Source organism: Talpa occidentalis, unplaced genomic scaffold (assembly GCF_014898055.3).
Source record: "Talpa occidentalis isolate TD23 unplaced genomic scaffold, MPIMG_talOcc4v2.1 talOcc4.4, whole genome shotgun sequence".
Lineage (NCBI taxonomy): Eukaryota > Metazoa > Chordata > Mammalia > Eulipotyphla > Talpidae > Talpa > Talpa occidentalis.
This window is the reverse complement of record NW_023604295.1, coordinates 94,517,136-94,533,526: the sequence shown is the minus strand read 5'-3', so window position 1 is coordinate 94,533,526 and position 16,391 is coordinate 94,517,136. Positions and strand designations below refer to the sequence as shown.

The window sequence follows — 16,391 nt, the reverse complement described above, 5'->3', positions numbered from 1 at the left end:
GCCCAGATGGTGAGCTCCAGGAGTCGGGGCAGAGTTTTCTCATCTCTGTATCCCTGGAAGCATCCAGAGGAAGCTTGGTGAACTTGCCCTTTGTTTCTCCCTCCAGTCATTCACCCTGCTGTGCAGCGGATCAGAGGTGCCTGGTTACTGCTGCACTGGCTGCCACATCACTTCGTTTCGGATTCAGGCATTAAGGCCAGGAGGAGTCAGATGTATAGGTGCTGAGACAGGACAGCTGCAAGTCCTGGTATTCTAAAGCCATTATCATTAAGGAGTCCATTCTGCTAAAAAAAAAAAAAAAAAGTGCTTAAAGGTACAAAACTCCAGACATTTTTTTTTTTTGGGGGGGGAGGTCTGTTCAGGAACTTTTTGTTTGAATTATCTATTGCTGAATAACAAATTACTGTAAATATTTCGTGGTATAAAACAACAGCAAACATTTTCTCTCACTCGGCTTGTTTGGATCAGAAATCAGAGTGGCTTAATTGGGTGGTCTGGCTCAAGGCCTCTCTTGATGTTTCGGTCAAGACGTCATCCAAAGGCCTGTCCCGGGTGGAGGCTTCATTCCATGGCGGTTCACTTCACACTGATGACAAGCTGTGCTGGCTGTTGGCAAGAGGCTCAGTTCTTTGCCACGTGAATTCCACAGGGCTGCTTAGGAGTCTTTACAACATAGTATCTGGTCCGCCCCCAGAGGCAGCATCCAAGAGAGTAAGGCAGAAGTTGAAATATTTTTTATAATTATGTACTATTATCTGTACAGTATCATATTGGCTAGGAAGATCAATGTGGGAGGGAAAAACACAAAGGACTTGTTTTTTCTTCTCTGCAGGAGCTGTCATTTAAATCATTCTGCTTGATTACTGACCATAGATCTGAGGCAGACAGCAGGGAAGGGGAGGGAGAGTGGTCAAATCAGGGGAGGGAAGAGCACAGGGACTGTTGCCAGGTGGTGGGAGAACTTTGGGGACCACACCAGAGGGGAGAAAGCAAATGCTGTCTAAAAATTAACTATTTAAGAAAATTAAAAATGTATCACTCTGGCTGGTCCTCCATGGACGGGCATGGTGTATGCTGGCCAATTCGGTGACCATCCCTGTGGGTGAATATTATCTATGCAGAGGTGGACTCGTGACACACACTGGCCCAATCACTGTGATTCCTAGGATTTTTCTAAAACAATTAAGAGAAAGATGTTCTCTTGGTTTGGGGTTTACTCACCCAGTGAATAATGGAAAGCCAAAATCTGTGGTGGGCTATTTAGTCCCTGTGGGGCCTCATTGAGAATGAGGCCAAAATAGAGAAAAGCATAGAGGAGAGGGAGGGGCAGAGGGAGAACAATGTGATGGTCTTGTTCCACCCCTCCTCCCATATTTAGCTACTCCTGGACTTCTAAATTATGCGAACAAAGATTTTTTTTTCCCCTTCAACTAGATTGATCTAGATTTCTGCCTCTTAGTACCAATGAGTCCTGACTAACAAGGGCCTGGAAATCTGGGGTCTCCCAGTCCACTCTGGGTCACCCTCTACCCTGTGTGTGCCATTCTCCAGGGTGGTCTCACCACTGGAACCTCATGGAGCACACGTGACCTGTCTGGTTTCCTGTCTCCAGCGACGAGCAAAGATTCCTAGTGCATCTGGACAGATTTGTCAATTTGCCTGCAGCCTGGGAAAGTGGAGGGAAAATATCATGGTCTTGGGAGCAATACTGACCTGGGTTCAAAACTCCCCTCTGATGCTGCTCAGCTGTGTGATCTTGGGACAAGGGCAGCATCTCCATGTCAGGCCTCAGGCCTGCTTCATGTGACATCTCTAGGGTGTTGTTAGGATGAAGCAAGACATGTGGAAGCCCATGTGACGGGGTCAAGTAATATATGTTTCCTTTTGCTCCTTTTGTTTTCTTCCTTTTCCCCCTTTAGACCAGTGCCAGGTACAAGCAAGCTTGTGCCGGTCAGGATTTATTCAGTTCAGTTCTGTTTGATCAGTATATCCTGAATGCTGCTGCCTGCCCGAGGGCCAGGGGACAGCGGGGTTTCAGGGAGGATCACCTGATACTTTTGTACCACTGAGGGCTGCCCGTAGGCTGGGCATGGGATTGATGAGTTTCACAGCGTGAGGGCATGGCTTTTAGCCATGTTACACAGTGGGGACATTTGAACATGATCCCCCGCATTAGATCCTTGCTGAGGTGTTTCCCTAGCCCCCTCCACTGGCCAGTCCCCAGGTGGCAGGGGAGCATGAAGGAAGCCGCTGATAAACAAAGAAACTGCCCATTGCAGTGCTCCTGTTCAGAGGGTCCACCCCCTCCTTGGCCTACAGGCTGCTGGGGCGCCCCTCACCACCCCACTTAAGCTAAGACCAATCAATATATGTGATGAGGTGATGAGATGGGCCAAGGTGTCTCCACATTAAAGTACTTTCTGTCTTTGTCCTTCAATCCCATCTTTATTTATCCCATTAATGATGCTGACATTGGCGATTCCTAACCTTGATTGTCAGCAGTACCTGTAAGGGCTTAATAAAAGTTTGTCAAACTGAATGACAGGATGATGGACAATATTGGAGAAGCATATGGAACTCTCCATAGCTCCCGACTTCCTGCAACCTCGCCCACATCTAGTCTCGCAGCTGTGCTGCTCTAAATAATGAAAGCAACTAAATATTTCTTTCCTGATCTCACAAGTACTTCAAGGCTTTGCTTCAGGGCCATCCTATGAACATCGGTTATCCTTGAACGGTGCTAAAGATGGAAGAAGGGGTAGGAGAGTAGATCAAAGCGGTGAGTCAGTCAGAATAGAGCATGGATGTGTTTTTTAGAAACAAATCCCTGAAGTGCTGCTTTCAAACATTTTTGAATTGATTAAGGAATCTGTTTTGTTTATTTTGTGTGAATATTCCTTTTACAGACTTGTCCTTCTGATCCAATCTGGAGAAAGAGATGGAAAGAGAGGAAGGGAGGGGGAGGAGGGAGATAAGGAAGGAGCCAGAGACATAAAGAGAGCTCATCGGACATGAAGATCAGGTAAGTGTTGGGGAAAGAAAAATCCCAGCTCAGGGCAGTCCCAGAAGAATGGGTCACACAGAACTCTCTGGCTTGAGCTAAAACTATTGTTCACAGGCAGAATTTCTCCTCCCTAGAAGCTTCAGTTCTGCTCAAGGCTTTTCAATGGATTGTGTCAGGCCCACCCAGAGCAGCTAGCACAGTCTCCTTTGTTTAAAATCCACTATTTCTGAATGTTAGTCAGAATTACAAAATTATGGCTACAAAATGTGAACACACATTGACAACCACACTTAGATTAATGCTTAGTTGAGTACCTGGAGATCATAGCCTAGCCAAGCGGACAAAAGTGAAAGTGAGCATCACAGCTGAGGAGAGGAGAGCCTGTTGAGCAACAGTAACAGAAGAGCTCAGGGTGTCCCTGTAGCTGAACTCCTGTCCCATGGGGATATCAGGTCTTCTAAAATTCTCTGTAAGGGATTTTCTAGGCATGGTTTCGCAGGTATACCATTTGTCTGTCCACTGAATTAGCACCTCTCAGTTCTCTGTCCTATTCCCTCCATATAACTGTCAGTGGTTCTTTCAGGGTTTGAATGAGAATCATCTGTGGTGCCTTTGAAAGAAATGATGCTGTTCCTTGCAAAGCATTGCCCTTATTGTGGGGAAGGCATATCAAAATCTCTTTGTAAGAAAGAGGTAAGAAGGGTGATGTGGCATTTGAAAAACCTCAGTGGAGCTGTAGTGCACATCTTATCCCTCTAAATTTGCACCTCTAGCTTAGACCTTTCGTCTAACTACAGACCCATATTAACGACATCTGTATGTCTTCAGGTGCTTCTCCATAGTAACTTCACACTCAACACATCCAAAACTGAGGTCACTGACTTTCTTCAAAGTCTCTCCCAATACCTTCGGTGGAGGGAACTATCAGCCTATTGTCATCTCAGTCTTAGACACGGGGTCATTCTGGGCTTGTTCATCCTCCTCACCTTCCATATCCAATCAGTACCAACTTTGTAGATTTCAGCTCTGAACATATCTGGATAGAGCCAGTTCTCTTCATCCCCCCTGATTCTGCCTCAGTCAAGCCTCTCAATGTTTATCTCCTGGGCCATGCACTTCCTCCTGTCCACCATCCATGTAATTATCTTTGTTAAGACAACATATTTCCACAGCTCCATTTTCATAGGATCATGGCCATGATACCTCAGTTAGATCTGTAACTCTGTATCTCTTGTTCTTCCATGTCCCCTCCCTCAAGGTCATAAATAATGTCTTTGTCTCTGCCCATGTTGTTTCCTTCTATTAGAATGCCTTTCCTCTGTTCCAGTGGTCTGCTCTACCTCCTGCCCATAAGCCATTGTCAATGTGCCTGCTTGGTCAAACCCTTCCATCTTTCAAGTTCTCACTCAAATGAAACTTCATCCTGCAGAACTTTTTCCCTCATTTTGAAGCCTTGGCCTCCCTCAGAATCAACCACACATGAATATGATATCATTGCAAAAATTAAAAATAATGTGAATTCAACCAAAAGACTGTCTTGGCCTAGCCCTCCTAATCCCACTCCCCTTTTTGTTATCACATTGCTGTGGATCATTCCAGACTATTTTTTCCATGAAAATTTATATTGAAAATATCTTATGTGAGTGTATGTTTATCAACCCATCTTTGCTTTGGTTGTAACGATGGCCCCTATGACAGTAAATTATTTCAGAGTATCCCCTAGTATGGAAGTGTTGTAGTCTACTTAACCCTTCTGCTATTAATGGTTATTTTCTCCAATATTTTGCATTAACAGTTCCACAATGGATTACATTTGATATGCCTCCTTATGTGTAAACACCACATGTTTCTTTTCTTTAGAGATGCCTAAAAATAGAAGGTTGGGTAGGAGGTATATTCATTTGATTCTACTTCTGTATACATTTTTGTATTTGGTAGGTTTTTTTTCTTTTCTCATGCATTGGTAAGAGTTCTTTGTATATTTTGAATAATCCCTAGTCTGAAACACACATAGATACACACAGAAAGTAGGTATCCTTTTCTTCCAGGTTCATATTATTAAATTTTGCTTGTTATGTTTTTTGTTATAATAAATTTCATATTTTAGGTAGTCAACATTATCAGTTTTCATTTTTGACTTGTGTCTTCTTCAGGAAGACTGCCTCTATGGCAAGGTCATTATCATTTTTACTTTATTTTTTGTTGTCTGATAGTTTTATTTTTTACATTTAGCTCTTTAAATACTTGAAACTTAATTTTGCATATATTAGAGGATTACCTATTTTTTTCTTTTCCAGATTTGGAAGTAAATTTGTTCACACTCACACTGTTTATTGAATAATAATCCATTCACCATTATATTCAAATTGACATTCATTTTTTTTTATGAACTAAATTTTTAAACATGTTCATGTATCTGATTCTGTACTTTGTAGATCTTCTTGATCTCTGCTTACTTCTTGGTCAGTATCACACTGTTTTAGATATGATAGCTTTATCACATGCATTGTTATCTCATAAAAAAAATCAATTTTTTAATTGTCTTCTCCTAGCAGATATTTGATGGATGAGAATGAGTCATATAGGTCTTTCAATTTGACGTTCATGTGTACTGAGTGATGCATATGAATAAGCTCAAAAGCATCAGTCCTATTGGTGCTTTGTATTTTCAAAGTCTCAAAAATCATGGTGAAAAGTAACAACTTTTCTAGTTTTTACTCCATTTCCTATTGTAGCTCAGTACTTGCAATACATTTTTCAAGGCAATCTTATCATTTGTTTTTGAATAAATAATGCACATAACATATGGAACCCCAAAGATACAAAAGTAAGAAGTAATTTTACTCCATTTTTTAAGAGGCAGTCATACTATCAGTTTCTTCTTTAACTTTCCAGAGTGCAGCACATCATCCATTATGTGCTGTCCATTTCCATTTTTATTTAATAATATAGCTTGGCGATCATTCCATACCAGTATTTGTGATGCTGTTTCATGAGACAGCTGTGCCAGGTTTCATTTAACCAAACTGTTAAATAAACAGTTGTTTTACCAAATACCTTCAATATTATCATATTCCAAATTATCTAGAATAAAAGTTATGCATATGAAATTGGTAGCGGAAAAGTTATTTACAACTTCAGCTTTGATTTATATAGATGTTGCCCTCCACTAAATTTCTAGAAATTTCTAGTATGAAGACTCTAATAGCTCTTTCCACCAGGTTTTAAACCTACTCAGACATCATACACCAAGAACCAGGGGACACTGTAGAAGCTTTAGCTGGAATCCTGATCATGACTGGATCTGCATGCATGTGTGCACATGTGTGCACACTCACGACTATATATGTAATGTCCACATGGTAAGAAGTTCAAGAAAGAACCATGTCAATTAATTAATAAGAGTCCTATTTCAAGCTATAATAATAAGTGGAAGCATTAGTGGTTTGAAGAAAATAAAAGCCCTTTGCCTTTATTAATCATTAGACACTAGCAGTAAATAATAGGTTTGAATTTCACAGTCCCGATGCTTCTATTCAGAGCACAGAGCATTTCTTAAGATCATAAATTACTATCCTTCACAACAGGAACATAAAGGGAATTTAGTTTCTGAATTGCTAAGTGGGACCTAGTCTCTGGGTCTTGGATGGTTCAGAGGGGAGGAGGCTGGTAATCACAGCTGGAAGGTGGGCACTATTTACAGGTTGAAGGGAGCACAGTTTTCTCACACTACAGTCCCTATGTAGAGTAAACTGGGTGGTGGCCAGTCCAGATTAAACAGTCCTCCATTCTCCTTGCAAGTAATGGTCCATAATATCCAACTGGAGGGACCTTTTTTTAAGCAAGAGAAAGGCTTTGCCTGGGGAGAAGGAGGCTATTTTTGCTATGTCCTCTTAGTGATTGGCTGCTTGTTTAGATTCTGTGCCTTTCCTTCTTTACTTGCCTCATTTCAATCTTGTATATTACATTTCTCTATCTTCTCTCTCCTCCTGCCCCCCACTAATGCTCGTCTGTTTTGGGGGGGGATCTTCTTTTTCCCTGATGTGTCTTTCTCTGCACAAAAGGAAAGAAAGAAAACACCAAGCTCTCAACTTTTCCTTTCATGATAAGGGCAGAAATAAGATGAATCCTTATATTCTGCCTTTCTTTACTTTTTTCTCGGGTATCTTTTGCCCCTATTTTTAAATTCTTTATGATTTCTGGTCATCTCTCATGTGAAAGGAAGAGGTCATTCTTCTTGACTTAACTTTCCCGTCTGTGTCAAGCTCATCTTCCCAGCTCAGTGCCACTCTTCATTCCTCAGTGACTTGCTATGCAGCCCTATTCCCGTTTCTGGGCCACAGGGCCCTTGCATCTCACTTACATGAGCTTTCAGTGTCTGCTTTTCCTGGCATTTTGAGTACAGGGTTTAGAACTGCCAATTAGCACAGACAGAGGGGATTCCTTAAATAGAGCATAGTGCAACACAGTCATACTTTATAACAAAATTTTATTATGATTAAGTCAAATTAGAGAATTCCATGCTTCACCATTTGCCATATTGACCAGGAATGACCAGATTATACTTAGCTGAGTATAAAACATTTTGTGCCCTGGATTCTACTATTTGGAAAGGAAGAAAATGCGTGTGCGTGGCAGTGTTAATGGTTAATATTTAAGGCCAAATAACTGGTCAGCAAAGCAGATGTTACTTCCAAGCTTTCAGCTTGAGGAAGACATCTTTCCTCCCTTCTTCAGAAGCAGACTCATTGTAGCCTGGGCACCTGAGACTGGAGTCTGCTCTTTGGAGTCTAATATTAACATCTGTATTTCAAAGAGAAGCTAGCTTGAGGTATTTTTAAGGCTTCAAAGGCACAGCCATGCACTGAATTAAAAGCAATTGTATTGGTCTTACCGGTGCTGGCCACGATGCCATGCGTTATATGGGGGAGTCCAGAAGCTGCGTCCTGGACACCTGTGTGATGTATGCATTGAATGGCAGCTCTGCTCCTCTGTTCCTATTCCTGAGCTGTTAGTCAGCCGGGATAGCTGGAATTGGAAGACAGGTCGGTGTTTCTGCACCATCTCCTGCCATGTGGAGAGCAACTTGTGCTGTGGAATCTCATTACTCACAGTCCAGAGGGGACTCGTCACACAGGCAAGAAGAGACCCAAATGCAAGCAAGGACAGGGAGATTCATTCTTCAGGTAAAACGTAGTATGGAGGGAAAAAAACAGCTTTCCTTGGAAGTGGTCCTACCAAGTTAGGAAAGGTATTGGCATTTTGTGCAGGGCACGTCCAGCTGTAACCAGTCCCTTCAGACCACAGGAGAGCAACTTGAAAAGGATGCCAAGAATGACAGTGGGACCCCAGTGGGACCGCAGATGCCATTCATACCAGTATCCAGCACTTATCTGCAACCAGTCCTGGGATCATTACGGGAAGTGGGAATCTGGGTCCTGAAAATGTAAAATTTATCACTAAATAACTGGGCATTCCTTTCATTTAGGAGCAACATGTTTACACTCAGAGACTCTTTTTCTTTTTTAGTGCTCCCTAATGGAGGGAATGAAATCCAAAATCGTAGTGAAGGGCTGGATAGCCAGGTACAGAGAAGAAAGACTGCAGACATCAGCACATCTGTTTCACCCTCACAGCAGCTGGACTGCTGACTCCCTCCCCCTCCACCATCGCCACTCCACTCCACCCAATTCATTAATAAAAATGACTGCTGTCAAAAACTCCAATTCAGTTGCATAATACAGAGATGATAATAAATTTTCATTTCTTCAGGCACCAGAGGATACATGTGACAAGGTTTTGATTCTCTCCAATTTATGCTCTTAATATACTTTCCAGCCTCCTCTACACTGCCTCATCAGCCTGTCTTGTATTCCTTGGTGAGCCTTATGTCACTTGTGATTACATCTGCACTGTTCATGCCCATTAATTCAGCTGGGATTGACCCAGCGTTTGCTCAAGCTTGAGTTCATAGCCTCCAAGGCCCAGATCCCCCTCAAAAATGTTTTCCTTGCTTGGACTATGTGGTGAAGTTTTCTGGTCAAGATCTAGGCTTGCAGGAGGGCTGTGGGGTGAGGTCGCCTGCTCCTGGTAGTTCATGGCCAGTTCATCCTGATTCACTATGCATTCCACATCATCCTCTTTCACCTGTTCCTGGATTTTGGAAAAAGCGAGAGATGTTACTTCATGAGGAAGGCAAGAACTAATAGTCCCACAGTATAAGAAAATACGGTGTTCACTTTCCTTTTCTTAACTACCCTATATTGCTTTGGCTGAAGCTCCCACTACAGCAGAAGCCAGCTTTTCCATCTCTATGGGTGTGGTAATGCATTTCCCTGCATTGACATTGAAGTCTTGACACCATAGGATAGCCATGAAGGATCTCTAGGGCTAAAGTAAGCGTGAGCATAAAACATGAGCTAAGTGACTGCCTTCTTGGATTAAAGGAGCTAAAATAAAACTCAGTGAATTTTTGTAGTTGGGTTGAGAGCAGTTAGCAGAGTCCTGTGACCTTAGGGAATGGAAAGATTCTCAATGTTGGTTTCATAACACTTTTGCCATCACAAAATTCTTTCACAAATTTGGGAATCACAAAATCCTCAAGACACAATTTCTGTGATATTTTCTTTGGAAGGTGTGTACTCACAACCTGTTTCTTGGGATGAGCGTCAGAAGACTAAAAGTGGTTGCAGGTCAACATGTGGACAATGGCAGAAACGAACTAGACTTGGCCAATATAGTTTTCCTCAGACAGAGTTTCCCTTAAAGGAAACAATTAAGATTGCAACTCTTCTTCCAGTGGCTGTGAGAAGGCCATATAAAATTACTCGTAAAGTGAGCACTAGTTAGGTGACCTTAGGTTAGTGGTTTCCAACTTTCAGCCTGTACCAGAATCACTTGAGGATCTTTTTTTTTCTTTTAAAGATTTATTTATTTATTTATTTGTACAAGAACCGGGGTACAGACCAGATGCACGGGAGGGTGAGAGGATTCACCAGAGACAGAGTGGGGAACAGAACAGTCAGACTGATGAAGTACACTGTTGAGGGGAGCAGCGGGCGAGACAGGAGAGGTCTGCTGTGCCATGTGGGACTCTTGCCGCTGGCCGGGATTGAACCTGTGCTGCAGAGGCTGCAGACAGCTTCACAGCGCTGCGCTCAACTGCCTGCACCACCAGGGGAGGCCCCACTTGAGGATCTTTTTAAAGAACATATGTTGGCTCCAAGTTCAGCGTGTCTGAAAAGGACCTGGTAGTTTGTATTTCCAGCAAGTTCAAGTTCAGTGATGCTGAAGCTGCTGATCTAGATAGGGGCCATGATTTCAGAGCCACCACCTTAGGCTGCTGTACTGTTTCTTTTTTTTTTTTTTCCCCTGTGGGTGTAAAGGTGTAGCCAGCTGGACCACCTGAAAGGGTGCCTCAAACTCCAAGGTTGTGCTCTTTTCCAATCCCTGACATGGTGGTCTTCTGGTAATGACTCTGACTACTTCTCAGCAATTTTTATTCCACTTCCTTGAGTGGTAAAGGACAGGCCTAATATTCCAAACCTCAAAACACGGCAGTTTGGAAGGATACATGAATTCTTTTACATTTTCTAAATTCATTTTATGGTTAAAAATATTGATAACAATAACAAATTGCATTTTAAAAAGACGAACGAGCCAACATCAGCAACAACTGAAGGGAGAAGAGAAATGCTTTTTGGCAGTGAATTTTAAAAATCCTTCCTTCTCTAGCTGGGAAGTAACTAGCCAAGATTCCTGTCTCATCAGTATTCACCCAGCCTGTCCCATACGGGATATTTACTCACCCCATAGGCCTGAGGACTGGTGAGCAGCCTAGAAATTGGTCCACACCATTCGGGTAATGTTGTGGTCAGCGGAGGGCCGGAATGGGTTAAAATAGGTTTCAGATATCTGCAAGGCCTGTTAAGGAATACTTGCCAAAAGGGAGTTAAGATTGAGTTTCTCACAAGCACAAAGCTTTGCATGCAGCAGAAGAGACAGTTATGTTCACCTTTAAATCCCCTCCTCCCTCATTTGGAGGCAATTTGGCCTGCAAAAATTGCTGCTTATAATCTTTGCTCAATACATTTTTTCAGTTCTCCCAAAAGCTTTACTCATGAAAAAATGGTGAATGGATTAGCCAAACTCACAGAGAGGAGTAAATGTAACTCTTCTCCTCCCTGCCCCCACTTAATGTCTCATCTGCTTAGAGAATGCATTCTTAAGAATTATCTTAAACAATAGCACAGAAGATTGTTTTCTTAAAACTGCACACTCAGCTTAAACCACCAATAATTTTCACAAAGAAGCAAGAGGTATTTCATAAATTGTTCAGTTATTTTAGAGCTGGGTATTGAACACAGATTGTTTTCCAAAGTACTTTATTTTCACTATTCAACACAGTCACTTAATACTTCATACATCAATGCATCTATACAAAATTATGTAAATAAGTGGGTGCCAGGTTTATTCTATTGTCTAGCACCTGTCTTTCTCATCTTTTCATCCCAAAGTGCTCTAACAAGTTAAAAGAAAAACCTGTTCATCTAAAGCCATTATGTTTCCCTCAATCTATCAATAATGAAATCCCCAGAGGCTGCCTCAGGTGGTCTTCTTCTTCTTCTTCTTCTTTTTTTTTTTTGCTCAAAGTAAAGTGGTAGAATTATTTCACCATTCCACCAGAAACAACTTTTAAGCTTTATATTATTTCCTCTGCTGGAGAATATTTCACCTCATCAACTTTCTGTGAAGCTATAATAAATAGGGAAGGGGAGAAAATGGAAAGAGGTTAGCATTGGCTGGCTTATGAGGATCGGCAGTGTCCCCAGATGCTCAGGATGCAGAAGGTCTTGGCGTTGGCTCTGTGGAGCCATCCACGGCGGGACAGCACCCCTCTGTCATTCCTGCCATGTCCTGAACCTGTTGGGAACGGTAGGATGCAGCCCATGGGCATCAGCTCTCTGGTTAATACTGGGCTTAAATCATTCACCTCCCAAATAGTGACAAAACAGAGGTGCTCATGAACACAGCCTAGTGGTGATAGGAGGAGAGTAACATGAAAAATGCTTAAAGGTGGCTGTAAACAGCAGAATTTCATCCTTTTTTTTTTTTTTTTTATAGCTGAGTAGTTTTCCATTGTGTATATGTACACGCCACATCTCCTTTAGCTAATCATCTGTCAGTGGGCATTTAGGCTATTTTCAACCCTAGGCTATTGGAATGATGCTGTGATGAACCTAGGGTGCATGTATCTCTTTGAATTGTTGTTTTTGTACTCTTCAGAAACTACCCAGAAGTGGGATAACTGGAATTTCTATTTTGTAGCATGGATTGACATAAAGGGTATTATGCTTAATTAAATAAGTCAGTCAGAGGAAGGCAAACACCTTATGATTTCACTCATATGAGGTACACAAACAAACAAGACAAATGAATGAACTAAATAACAAAAACTTGTACACTACAAGACCAAATTACTGGTTACTAGAAGGGAAGGGGGAGGGAGGGGCAGCTAAATTGGGTAAAGGATGCATTTAGACTTTCAGCAAACATAATGTATTATACACAAATACTGATGTACATCTGAAACCTATATGTTATAATGCAATGCTACATCAATATTTTTCCTTTTTTTTTTAAAAAAAAAAGAGGGTCTGTAATTCCAGCTGCAAATGGAAACCTCAGCTCCTCCTTCAGAGGGGAGCTGTTATGCTTGGTTAAGGACCAGGGAAGATATTTAAGTCAGAGTCTCCTTTTCTCTGACACATGCTGTAGTGTATCTGCAGCCCTGGAAGGCCCTTGATGATCTCCATTAATTTTCATTACAGAGTGTTAGTTCCTTCATTTTATGGATGAAGGAATTGAGGCCAAGAGATAGAATGATTTTAAATAATCAGAAAGCTCCGTTTGCTATTTGAATCCACTGCCATCATTGCTTGTAGGATATAATTGATCAGGGCAGAATCACATGACACCGGCTGGTTTTCTAGCGAGAAAAGCGTTGGGACCTCCTGCTGGCGAGCTGAAGACCCTGTCAGGCAGGGGCACATGGGGGCTCAGGTGCTTATTAGGGTTCATGGCCTGATAGGTCAGTGAAAAATGTGTTGTGGTTTTTTTTTTTTTTTTTTTTTTGAGAGGTGAGCTGGACAAGCTATATATATAACTAGAGTGTATAGCAAGGAAAATCTAGCCGATTTTATTTCCAGATAGAAAAGTGACAGCAAGTAAGCAAAGCTTTTAGAGATGACATGTAAAAAAAAAATGAAAAGGTTTGTCAAGGCTTTAAGAGTTTAAGAGGCTTGGGCAACTTTCACTGAGGTTTTCAGTATAATGAAAAATCAAATGCATAAACAATGTTACAAAAGCAAAACACAATTTTAGAATTATAGTGAACATTTTCTCTTTTAATTCTAATGAGGTCTCTCTTTTACTTTATATAAAACACTATTGGAGCTAACATTTAATGTCTGAATTTGTAAGTATTTGTGAATATGAAGTCTGGACCAACCCAACTCCATTTGACACCCTCTGGACAGGCTCTGAAATTTTTGATTTAGAGGAGACTTGGGTATAACAGCTACTGCCACTTTAGACTATATGACCATTGATCTAGCTGTTTACACCACTGAGCTATGAATTGGAACCAAAATAACAGTAGATGTGGTCTTAAACTCTTACACGTAAAGATGGAAAGCAGTAAACATTTCTTTTCAAAGAAGTGGTGACTGGGGAACCAGCCAACGTCAAAAGTGTAAATATTCCTCTAATAAATCATATGTTGCTGATTATATTTTTATTTCATTTATAAATATAAAGTATTTTGTAAATACTTTCTGGAGAAACTGATGTCTGATCACTATCCACATAATGGTAGCGAAGTGATATTGAGGGTAGAGATGAGAGGATGATACTTGGCATTTGTTGCAACTTTGGGATTCACAGGCTAGTTAGGGGATGGGAGATTTAGCTGCTCCTATACTAAGAAGGATTCTTTGGGTTAAAAATGCTATGAGGAGGGCCTCCCTGGTGGAGCAGGCAGTTAAGCACCGCACTGTGAAGCTGTCCGCAGCCTCTGCAGCGTGGGTTCGATCCTAGCCAGCGGCGAGAATCCCACATGGTGAAGCAGACCTCTCCTGTCTCGCCCGCTGCTCCCCTCTGCAGTGCATTTCGTCAGTCTGTCTGTTCTGTTCCCCGCTCTGTCTCTGGTGAATCCTCTCACCCTCCCGCACATCTGGCCTGTACCCCGGCTCTTGTATAAAGAAATAAATCTTTAAAAAAAAATCCCATGAGGAGCAAGCTTGAGGTGGTAGGTGAGAGGTAAGGGAATTTGTTGATATAAGACACTTCTAGGAAGCTCATGGTGCCATTTTGGCTGTTCCTATATCTCAGTAACTATGAGCTGAAGAGATGAGGTGTATACCGTGTGTGGCTGTGAATGGAACAAGTAAAGCATTGTGAACATTTAGATGCATGATGGACTATGGTGGTGGACTATGGGTAATCTGATGGTGTGTCTTATAATGGTGATACCCAATGGGATGTTGCTAATGTTATCTCAATTAAAATAATAAATAAGTAAATTATATAAAAAAAGAAAACATACAGAAGCCCCATTTAAATGAGATCAGGAGGTAGAAAAAGAGTGTCCATGCAGATCAAATCAGCAAACTACTGGACCCAACATGCCTGGAATTTCCCCTGGGAAGTGATGCTGTTTTTCCCTCCTATGGAACTGATGGGGTGGGCCTCTGAAGGTTCTTAATGAGGTTGTAAGCCGTAAAGAACTTTAGTTATTTAAAGGATGTGGGGAAGTGCACCATGGGTCTTGCCATGGACACACTCACTAATCTGCCCTCTCTTCAGGTATTTGTTTTCAAATAAACCCATTTTGTTGATGGGAATAATTGATTGCTTTTGTTTTAGGTCAACAGCACTGTCCACAGCCACAGCACAGGTGGAACAGATTCCATGTTCTTCAACATCTTGGTTTGTATATATTTCCCATATATTATGTGTTTGATGGATGTTTGTTGAATTTATGATATAGGAACATATTCAGAGGGGGTACTGTAGTGGTAGGAGATTCTGAGTAACTGTGCCAAGAGATGAATGAAGGGGGGTAGATTATTGTCAATGAATGAGGTTTTCTTAAAAGGTTAAGAAAGGTCAAGTCATGACCACTACCTCACACCATACACAAAAATCAACTCAAAATGGATTAAAGAACTAGACATAAGACCTGAAACCATAAAATATATAGAAGGAAATATAGGCGAAACACTACGTGATCTGCACATCAAAGACATCTTTACAGACACATCACCCAAAGCAGTGATAGTGAAGGCAAAGATAAACACCTGGGACTACATCAAATTAAAGAGCTTCTGCACAGCAAAAGAGACAATAACAAAAACAAAGAGAAACCCCACCAACTGGGAGAACATTTTTGCACCCAACACTAATGATAAAGGACTGATCACAAAAATCTGCAAAGAGCTGATGAGACTCAGCAACAACAAAGAAAATAATCCAGTCAAAAAATGGGCAGAAGAGCTAAAAAGAAACTTCTCTGAAGAGGAAATGCAAATGGCCAACAGGCATATGAAAAAATGTTCAACATCACTTGCCATCAGGGAAATGCAAATCAAAACTACCATGAGATACCATCTTACACCAGTGAGAATGGCACATATTAAAAAAACTAGCAACAACAAATGCTGGCGAGGGTGTGGAGAAAAAGGAACTCTTCTGCACTGTTGGTGGGAGTGCAAACTGGTCCAACCACTGTGGAGAGCTGTGTGGAGATTTCTGGACCTACTAAACATAGAGCTTCCATATGATCCAGCAATTCCACTCCTAGGTATTTACCCAAAGGACACAGAAACATCAATTCCAAAGAACACCTGCACCCCTATGTTTATAGCAGCACTGTTTACAATAGCTAAGCTTTGGAAACAACCCAAATGCCCAAAAATAGATGACTGGATTAAGAAGATGTGGTACATATATACCATGGAATATTACTCAGCATTCAAAAAAGATAAACACATGCAATTTGCAGCAACATGGATGGCGCTGGAAGGGATCATGCTCAGCGAAATAAGCCAAAAAGAAAAAGAAAAATACCGGATGGTCTCACTCATAGCAGGAATCTAGAAAACTTAAATAAGGGACCAGGAAAATGAATAACTATAAGAAAGTGAAAATCAAAATCAACAAAAAACTATGAACCAGAGACACTTTTAGGGGGGCGGGGGCGGGAGGGGAGGGATTGGGGTCAGAATGGGGGGGCTGCAATTGTATGGGGAATATAACAATAAAATTTATAAAAAAAAAAAAAAAAAAAAAAAAAAGAAAGGTCAAGTCAATGTTGAACCTCTTTTGC

The 16,391-nt window shown here is 41.4% G+C and overlaps 1 protein-coding gene across 1 annotated transcript in view; it reads right to left on the bottom strand.

Annotated features, from left to right (window-relative positions):
* Positions 1 to 6,104: 6,104 nt before the first annotated feature.
* The window catches only part of SLC9A9 (solute carrier family 9 member A9), a 630,868-nt gene continuing 620,581 nt past the window's right edge, over positions 6,105 to 16,391 (bottom strand). The window contains exons 15-16 of the mRNA XM_054700753.1: positions 10,813 to 10,918; positions 6,105 to 9,157 (exon numbers count right to left, since the gene is read on the bottom strand). Coding sequence (XP_054556728.1) covers positions 8,930 to 9,157; positions 10,813 to 10,918 — 334 coding nt within the window. The 3' untranslated portion in view covers positions 6,105 to 8,929. The remainder of the gene's footprint in view (positions 9,158 to 10,812; positions 10,919 to 16,391) is intronic.